Source organism: Ammodytes marinus (assembly GCF_949987685.1).
Source record: "Ammodytes marinus genome assembly, chromosome: 20".
In the NCBI taxonomy this organism is placed as follows: domain Eukaryota; kingdom Metazoa; phylum Chordata; class Actinopteri; order Uranoscopiformes; family Ammodytidae; genus Ammodytes; species Ammodytes marinus.
In genome coordinates this window covers 12996898-13007068 of record NC_137224.1, presented here as the reverse complement: position 1 = coordinate 13007068, position 10171 = coordinate 12996898, and the positions used below count along the sequence as shown (strand labels likewise).

At 39.9% G+C, this 10171-nt stretch overlaps 1 protein-coding gene across 1 annotated transcript; it reads right to left on the bottom strand.

Annotated features, from left to right (window-relative positions):
• Window positions 1-2396: 2396 nt before the first annotated feature.
• Window positions 2397-9924, bottom strand: mfsd1l (major facilitator superfamily domain containing 1-like). Its single transcript, XM_080048909.1, has 13 exons — window positions 9794-9924; window positions 8949-9049; window positions 8669-8778; window positions 8505-8560; window positions 8267-8410; window positions 8013-8171; window positions 7779-7894; window positions 7076-7176; window positions 6834-6945; window positions 6603-6740; window positions 5349-5488; window positions 5141-5252; window positions 2397-2849 (listed from the first exon to the last, which is right to left on the bottom strand). Exons 1-13 carry the CDS (start codon window positions 9816-9818, stop codon window positions 2643-2645), a joined length of 1521 nt encoding a protein of 506 aa, XP_079905035.1. The 5' UTR covers window positions 9819-9924; the 3' UTR covers window positions 2397-2642.
• Between the last annotated feature and the right edge of the window lie 247 nt (window positions 9925-10171).

Genomic DNA, 10171 nt, shown 5'->3' with positions numbered 1-10171 from the left:
CCTCTTGTGTTTGAAAGTCAGGTATTAGGTTGCTCTCTAAGACTTGGCAACTGAGTCAGCATGCATGAGCGTGTGTATGTGTGTGTGTGTGTGTGTGTGTGTGTGTGTGTGTGTGTGTGTGTGTGTGTGTGTGTGTGTGTGTGTGTGTGTGTGTGTGTGTGTGTGTGGCTTGTCAATCAGGCAGGCAAAGACTAACTCCTACCACACTGCCCTTAAGAAGATTAGGTAAGGTATATTTTTAGGGTTTATCTTCATGGTAAACAGAGGATCTGAGCTCTAGGAAGTCTCAAATCGTGGTAACCTTCTTCACACCGTGGCAGTGACTTCGACTTGTCATCAAGAGATGCATCATTGTTATGTTACAATACTTATTAGGGGCTCTATTTAAAGCAGATCACCAGCTGCAGCCATGGATTCATCACGCTATGTATGTAGTTAAAATCCTAATATTTCAATCTTCAGTAGACCATGTCCGTGCCAGTCTGGCATTTTCTGCCTGATCTTTAGTTGGATAATGACTGAACAAAGCACAAGCTGGACACAAAATGATAACATTTTGAACCAGTGAACCTTTCATAACCCTTAACTCCCTTGCAAATATTGTAAATGTAATTGATGTTTTTTATTATCAGTAAATCTACTATATTAATCAGCATTGGATGCAGTTGTATGAACTGCTTAGCTGTAGAGGGAACAGGAGGTATTTAGAGTACTTGTATTAAGTATGTTAGGGCTGCAGTATAATTCAAGGGCAAACCAGTCCTTCCAGATTCGATTTGGCACTCTCAAGTTTGCATTTTGTGGAATTTAAATGTAAAAAAAAAAAAACTACCCAAATTTTTATAATTTGTTTGATTATGTGAAAAAAATTGTGAGGAAGCCGATTAAAAACTAAAGCTCAAAGAACTAAGGAAACCAACTATTTTATCAATATAAATCACTACATTAGCTGCAAACCTGTCCCTTTAACTTTCTTGCACATATAAAGATGCACTTTTTTACCCACAGGAAGTGAAAAACTAATAATAAAAAGCACACCAATGTTTAATGGTGTGCCTTTTCAAAAACAGTTAATTTTTTTTAAAGGGATGAGTATGTGCTCCTGAATTTTACTTAGTAGTAGCTACTGTATTTATATGTATCAAGCAAAATAAACAATGAAATAAATAGTTTGTGGTAAATAAATAAATTATAATAATTAATATTACCAATTAATGATAAAGCTATGTATGTATGAAGCAATATCAACAAGCACAGTAATCATATGTACCTCACCCAAAACAATGCCTGACTCAGACTTACAATAAGGTTTCCGTTATGTAAAAATCTAGTAACTAAGAATTAGTTCAAAAGTACCTGTAACTAAGATAGAAGGTAGACTATGGGAAATAGCTCAAGAGCCCATGAGGTGTTTACACAATCATGAGGCCTGTAGTTTACATTGCAAGCATTTATAAAGAGCTCCCTCTACTGGCTGTGATGTGCTGAGGATTTAGAAGGAAATTATTCTGGTTCTCTGCCCAACCATGTACTACATGTTAAGATTTTGATCAAGTGTTTTGCTTTTTTTGAAAACATTCTTACCCTTTTACTGTGGAGATACTAGCCTGGCACCGCCCACCTACCTACTTCCGCTCAATTTTCATTTCACTTCAGTAGTCAAATTGTACTTCTGTACGAATGAAATTAAGTAATGGTCTGGTAGGACCAAGCTATGGAGATACTGGGCTATCCACAGTACTCTTTTTGAGTTTCGTCTTTCATTAATACGTTTGATATGTTTTGACGTTTTTTTTAAAACACTGACATTGTACTGTAGTACCTGTACTGACATTTAAACCGGCAAAGGCCACTAGGGGGCAGTAGAAATTGTGAACACACTATTGACAAATGTACTGTTAGCAACATTATCAATAATTTGGAGTCTTGTTTTGGTCACTTCGCAAATGTAAGTTCTCTATATATAAATTTCTTTAGCACTGTTTTTGGTCCAGTGCTGTGTCAGCGGCACCAGAGTAAGGTATGTATTTTTTTCACTGAAAAAGACACAATGAGAGCCGTGGGAGTCAACCAAAATGGAAGTTGCGGGCTGGGCAGATAAACAATGTGCTGAATCTCAAATCAGATTGTAAATCGTTCACTAGGAACGTCACCTTGTCACATTGTTTTCATATTGTCATTTGATAGATTCTTTTTATAATTGTTTTCATTTTTTATAGCGCAAAGTGTGCCCTAATCAAACTGTTTCCCTCTACTACTGTAGGATGTGTATAAATATTCCAATGCAAACGCTACTTATGACCTATGCAGTATAATTAATTAAACCAGGCTGTGATGAATCATCAATACAACATCAGTCAATCAGCAATGGATGGTACCAAGCAAAAATGTAATCATCACGTTTATTTACACCGATTATGTAGCAAAGATTACAACGTAAAAAAAGGTGACCTGTGTTTTTTTAGGCCTTGGAAAATAGATAAAATTCCCTTCTCCAAGTACATAGTGATATCTCACTGATCATACCCAGTTGCCATGTATTACATTGTACATTGTAATACTATTTGGGAGTAACTAGTGCTAAATGTCAGCTTCATTAAACTGCTCAATTTACTGCTGTAGAATCAACAGACAAACATGGTTTAAGTGAGGTGTGCAATAAACCCTGTCCAAAGGGAGAAATATAAAAACTTGTGGAAAACGTAGGAGTTGATGGAAGGAGATGGAACCGTGTCGTCCTCCTCCTCATCCTCATTTTGCTCTTCCTCTCCCTGGTGTAGCGGCTCTCTGTCTGAGTCTACCGCCGCCTGCTGCTCCGATCGTTTGGTTGTCTTGTTCAGGGTCCCACCCTGCAGATAAAAACATTACAACTGAATACACTGTGTACTGTACTACTACTAATCTCGAAAAAGCGTAACATCATGGAAAAGTCCATTAAAAAAGTGAAACTTTTAATAGGGGAGAGTGGCCTAAGTTGTGCCACTTTTTACTCAAAGTGACTTTAAATTGAGGCCTTGACAGTAAAGTCTCCAACTCAAATATATACATATATTTCAGGGTGTTGTGCATCCCTGGCAATAAAAACTTTGGATCTGGAATAAACTGTTGAAGAAATATAGCTTTCGGGAAAAAAAAATGTCTTGTGGCACAACTTGCCCCCGGTGTGGTGTTAGTTGTGCCATTGGAGAAAATACCATGGGGTAAATTGTGCCCATTTATATATATCTCATAAACTGTAATGCAAGACAAATCCATTAGACAATCACTTATTTAAGGTTTATTTAAAGTAAATAAAGTAAATATTTTACAAAGATTGAAGGTCAATTTTCTTAAAGAGGACCTATGATACTTTACGACTTTTATGACCTATAAACGTTGTTATAATGATTTATAGTCATGTTTAACCACACTAGCGTATCAAATAATTACGTACATGCATTTCGACGTATTCCCTGCTGACCGTCTGGGGTGGCTATGCAGAGCACTAAACACTATGGCAGCCGGTCGAGAAATAACTTGTTCAAGTTTCCGGGTATCGTGAGTCACGTACCCGGATGTTTCCATGTATGGTAATGCTGCTCAGGCAAGCTCCGGCTGCATGCCCCCACCTTCCTGAAAATCTCCCGCTGCTGGAAGGAAGGTAACCAATCACAACGGAGTGGGGTTTGCAGCAGGGGGGGAGGGGCGGAGAAGCTCAAAGCAGTGTGTAGAGAGAGACTGCTGTGCTCGCTAGGGTAAGAGGAAGAGTGTCCCGAAAATCTACATAGTTTTTGTGATGTGATTCGTGTCAGGTTGCTCTATAGCAGTTTTTAACAAGAAATTAAGACCAGAAAAGTAGTATAATAGGATCTCTTTAAACAAGGCCTAGCAGATCAAGGTGGTTTTGCCTGCAAAGCTAACAATGACAAAGTCATCATCATCATCTTTCTGGCCATCTGAACTCTTCAGTGGTGTAGTTAAGTGGAATGGAGATGTCAGTCTCTTTTGAGCTACTGTAGACAATCACTTTCTTTTGGTGACCAGCATATACAGCCATGCCAATGGCACAACTCTCAGAAATGTACTTTGCACTAGCTGCTCCGCCCTTGTGGAACCAACTGCCACCTGGCATATGCGATTCCCTCTCCATTTCTGCCTTTAAATCATGGCTCACAACCCATCTGTACACCCTGGTTTTTCCTCCCAATTAACTATCTTACCTCTGCACTACTATCTTTGTTCATATGTGGATGTCTGGGCTTTATGTCTTTTATTTTGGTTATTGTTATTTTACCTTAATTTTTTACCTACTGAATGCACTATGTAAAGCACTTTGAACAGTGCAAACTGTTATAAATGTGCTTTTATAAATACATTGTACTTACTTACTTACTTACTTACTTATAACTCACCTAGGCCCTCTGGCACAAATCACCCCATCCCCAGAATTTTGGATAATACGCATGATGCAGCAGTTTAGGGCTGACATCGTGCTAACTATATAGACACAAAGTGTAGCATACTAAAGCACTAAAACATGTGTCAAATGTTTTCAAACGTGTCTATAATTGTTCAGACACAGTAATCAAAAAACCTTGATCATGGAAATTTTACTCTGAAAGGCAAAAAACAGTTTTTTTTAGCTTAAATGTGCTTATATCTTATTCCATGTTTCTCCCTTCTTTACAGGATGAGTTTAATGGATGGCTCTTCTTAAATATGTGGTCACATTTCCAATTTCTTCTATGGTTTCCTAGAAACAAGGGGTGGCACAACTTGCCCACCGGCACAATTTAGGCCACTCTCCCCTATATTCTACATTCATTACACAAAGTCAAATATGTCAGTCCTTTTTCTTTTGTTTTTAATTATTATTTTGATGATTACGGCTTACAGCTCATGGAATAAAATATCCAGTATCTCAAAATATATTAGAATATTACACAAATCCAATCAAAAAAAGGATTTATGATACAGAAATGTCATCCTTCTGAAAAGTATCATGTTTATTCTAGATTATTTTTACTTCATGTGTAATAATGAATCTAGAATATATGAAAGTTGCACTTTCTGAATTTTTTAAATTTATAATCTAATTCAGATAAAATACCCAGCACAAATTATGTAAAAAGGTAGACAGGCAGTCTGTGGGATGTCTGACCTGTCTGTGGTCGACGATGTTGAGAATGACAGAGGTGACGATGCAGCAGATGGCGTTGGCTAACATGAAGATCATCATCCTCTGCCAACGCCACAGTGGAATTTTGGTTTCACTGGGCGGAAAATAAGAAAAGAAAAAACGTCCACGGTAAGAAACGGTTCCATTTTGATGCATTGCAATCAGATCTAAATGGGTAGTATTGCCCTACCTAGACTTGGTGCCCAGAATCTGCCCAACAGCCAGATTGGAAACCCCGATCCCAATCATCTGTATGGAGGTGGCCAGACCCATGGCTGTTCCCAGAGTGGCCTGAGGTACCACCAGGGGAATAGACGGCCACATGCTCGCCTGGAATACAGCACGGATCAATTCAGTTAGAAACAAAACACTTGTCCTAAACAAGAGGCACACAGACACTGACTGAATGATTAGATGTTCCTTCTCCAGAGGGTCTGTAGTCATTTGTCCAGTTTATTCCGAAAAGAGAAGTAAGTGATGTTTTTTGTTAATATACATGTTAAATCACACTATCATACAGCAAACACTTAAAGGAATACTTCACCCATAGGGAACCGGCGTTCTATCATTATAAAATCACTGTTATAATATAATGAATTAGGTTTTTCTTCCCACAGTCTTTCCTCAGTCTTCCCTTGGCCCAGCTGTCCTGTTAATCCCAACCCTACATTTTACCATGTGTGATGTCACACATGGTAAAATGTAGGGTTACATAAGACCATAAAACACTCTTTCTGCCTTTTCTCAGGCTAGGATGAACCGATTTCTAAAATGTTTGCACATTTATACTACATAGGATCTCAGAGTTCATTACACCTTCATATTCCCACTGGTGAAGTAGGTCTTTAAACAGTATGCACAGTTCATAACACAGGGATCCCAGTTCATAAAGTTTTGTGGTAATTGCCAGATACAATTTCGAGTATCCCACTCGTCGTATCCAATCAGGAGACAGAACGCTATAAAGAGGCAGGTCTCTGTGCCCGTGAACTGTGACTCGCTGCTCTCCATTGCGGCACTATCTGACGAAAACGGCTGCGCGCTTATGTGGTGGTGACGTAGGGAAGTTAGCTAAAAGGACCATATCACATACTTAACTTTTATATCTTCAGATAAGATTATTACCGTTTCCAGTGTTTCATAAATGATCAATATAATTTTTTCTTTTGAATACAATTGAAATCCCCACCCCCCAAATGTTACATCATTTAATATATTAAATTGAGAACGAATCCAAGTAATAACAATTATAAACTGGGGCTTTTTATTATTAGGACAAAAACAATGAGCCAAATGTATCTCTAGACCAAAAAAACACCTCTGACATACATGCATCTGACGCTAGAATCTTTTAAAATTCCCCTCAGCACATACAAATGATCAGCCTCAAAGAATGGATGTGTTAGAAACCGTAAAAACAATGACTTCTGCAACTTAAACTCACCGCAGCAAAGGAGTAGGTGACTCCCAGCCATATGGTGGAGACCAGAGGGGGGACAAAGGTGAATGCCAGGAGTCCAAACACAGGCAGCGTGAGGACAGCACAGGCCACTGCAAAGATGCCCCGCAGACCCACCAAATCCTGGAAAGAACACAAGAGCATGTCGCATGTGTTATTCCAATTTATTTTATATATCGCCCTATTCAAAGCACATTTCAGGTCTCATTTACTCACTATGAGAATGCCCACGCCGGCTGAGAGGACCAGCGAGCTGTCATAAACCGCCCCGGCGATATAGGACGCCTCCTTCTGACTGTAGCCGCTGTACTTATCCTGAATGAATTTACTAAAAAGGGGAGAAAAAAATACAACAGTTGAATGTAAAACGAAACAATGCTTTCAAGTACAGTATGTTTTTACACATATCAATACAGTGGTTTTATATAATATATACACGTCCCAATGGAATTCTCTACCTGGCATCTGCGATGAACGGGAAGATGCCGTTGTAGAAGAACATGATGGTGAGAACCAGCAGCCAGTACCTCAGCGACAGGAGCTTAACATCCTGAATCCTCTACACAAACACACCACAGAAACGCATCCATGTTATTCTGTGTATATACTCCCAAACAAAGGAAAAAACTAATGTAAGATAATCGCTCTGAACTTGATGATGTTTAAAGTGGCTAAGTTGACATTTTTGTTTATTCTAGCAGCTTTTGGACTAAAGCAGTGTACACCAGTGTCCAAGCGTGTGTCATCCGCACATTCATTTGTTTAGGAAGCGGGTGAAAGAGAGATGGCAGGATGCATCGCAATGAAGTAATGTATTTATATGTGATTATGTAAGATTATTAATACTAATATATAGTAATATGGTTACGCAAAGCAAAAACTTTAATATAGAACAGTTCATAAACACTGGAGGTTCTGGTCTGCCGGACACAAATAGTTTTGTCTAAGTTCCCGGGACATCTTACCCGAGCAAATAAAATAAAAAAGCATTGTTTTCGATAGTGGTCTGGTTTGCATAAGTAATGTATGATCATCAGACGAAAAAATGTGACCATTTGACGGTTAACATTTAATAGTTCCTCACAGGAGGTTTAGATGGTGTTGGATACCATGGATGGATGGATGGATGGATGTTATGATAAAAAAAAAAGATGTTCATACCACTTTGCGGGACTCCTCTCGCATGGTGTCATGCAGACCCCGCTGCTTCATTCCTATCTTGTCCAGGGCGCTGACTATTATGGCGGACACAAAGCCCATCACGCACAACAGTGCTCCTAGAAAAACAGATTATAGTGTGCCATGCAGCGTGAGAAGTAATGTGACTAAATCATAACAAAATGTTCTAAAAATGAATGTTTGAGGTTTCTATCCGCTCTCTTAGGGCCTACCTACCTCCCCACAGCGTCCACTGCATGCCATAACTTTCCTCAAACTTCTGGGTGAGGAAGAAGTTGAGGACTGAACCCAGACGGGAGAAAGACAGGGTCAGACCAAAAGCCAAGGCCAGCTCCTTTCCTTTGAACCAGAAGGCCGTGATGCGGTTCTGGACAACTGGTGAGGAAGAGTAGATGGGGGGAGAGAGAGTGGTTTATGGAACATTGACAACGTGAACAGTATGTGCATGACTTCTGTAAATTTGCCCTTACTGGTCAGAGATCCATTGCCGGATCCAAACAGCAGTCTGCCTGTGAGCATGAGTGGCAGCAGGTAGGGAGTCCCTTTGAAGTGGGAGCCCAGTGCAAACAGTGAGGAGCCAAGGACACACAGGAACGAGAACAGAAACACTCCAACTGCAGAGAGAGGAAGGAAAAGGGAGAATCAATTAACAATGATTGACCGTAAGTTATTGGTTTGATTTGGCACATAATATACACTCGGACTCACAGCGGTTGCCTAACTTGTCAATCAGGAACCCAGCGAGGACCACCACTATTGCATTCCTGTCAGTGGGAGTGAAAAGGAAATGATCAACTGTAGCTGTTTTTCTGCCATCAGCCATTTTATCAGAGCCATTGTGTGTGTAAGTGTGTGTGTGTGTGTGCACTAACGTCCAAGCATAGATAGCATAGAGAAGATTGTACTGCTGAGGGCTCATCCCCAATCCCACCACACAGTCCACCGTCCCATTGATCACCGTTGCGTTGGGACATGTCAGGTTCTGTCAGGAAATAAACAACCACAGACTGAGAGGACGACACACACACACTGACACCAAAGTTCGAACTTGTGTAGAGACGTAATTACAGCTAATTATATACATATGTTAACTATAATAAGTAAAGTGTAATTGTGCAGTGTAATAAATAATGTGATTTTTTTTTAACTTACACCTTGGAACTGGTCCTGCAAAACACTGGGTATGTCGAAGCAGAAGTAGGAGCCAAATGTCAGCAGGCAGTTGAACAACAGCACCAAGAAGCGATAATACGCTGCAAAAAAAATTGTAATATGAATTTGATATCCGCAGATTCAGAATACATATATTAACATCGCGATATGTGAGGACTGGTGGCACTTAATCATTCACAATAAAGCTTTAAAGATCCCCCACCCTAAGTGCTTTACAACATATTAGACATGTCCTAACAGGTATTACAGATAATGAGGTAATACAGACACATTATACCAGGTTTGATTACATTTTCATAGTGTGCACAGTGAATGTCTTATGTATTAATTAGGCAATTAAAAACCCTAGTGGAAGACGAGCTGAGGTCTTTCACCCGAGTAAAGAGTAACAAGACCACAATGTAAAAGTACGAGTCATAAGCAGCATCAGGAACTGCCAAAAGTACAAGTAGACCCTCATTATGAAGATTGTCCTATTTCATTGTCATTTTGGATGGGAAACGGTTGACCTCACTGGGAAAATAAACTGAACTAGGCCTATATAGATTTTGCGCAGGTGAATGTCTGAGCGAGTAAAAATAGCCTATGGTCTTTCTTGTATTTTATAGGCTAACACATTTATGAGATGTGACCGCATCGATATCCACAAGGTTTTCGCCCTTTCCCACTTTAGTCACGAGCTCAGTTTAAAATGCTGACAGGGTTATTCAGTGGCCCAGTTTTTCAGGGAAGTTTGTGGACGGTTACAGCTATGGTCATAGCTATGCAACGTTTGAAGTAGCCTAAAGTTTTGGTCAATATAACAAAAGTCAGACGTAGCCCACCTTTCTCCGCCGCTGGCTGCGCCATAGTGTGTAAACAAAGAGAGCGGCTTTAAAAACAAACGTCCAAAATTACATCCTTCAGTCAGTAGTGTCTGTGTTGTTTACGGTTAGCAGGCTGCGTTCACTGTCTGTCGCAACCATAGATAGTATATAAAAGGTCGTAACTCTGCAACCCTTCCGCTGCTGTCCACACACCACGGATCTTTAAACCACGTGGATCGATATTTCGTTGATACAGGAAAGGGCGGATGGTTTGGAGATCTGCGCACCCGCCGACGCTGCTCCGTCTGTTTTTTATCCCCCGACTGGAAACTTTATTGTAGAGCTGGATGTTTTGTCCCTTAGCGGACACCATCGAAGCGATACACACAATTAGCG

Excerpts from the sequence above, each read along its gene's own strand:
- mfsd1l (XM_080048909.1), bottom strand. The coding sequence starts at position 9,818 with ATGGCGCAGCCAGCGGCGGAGAAAG. Across the intron at positions 8,172-8,266 it reads CGGCAATGGATCTCTGACCA|TTGTCCAGAACCGCATCACG; the intron begins GTAAGGGCAAAT and ends CTTCCTCACCAG. Across the intron at positions 7,895-8,012 it reads GCAGTGGACGCTGTGGGGAG|GAGCACTGTTGTGCGTGATG; the intron begins GTAGGTAGGCCC and ends CTGTTTTTCTAG.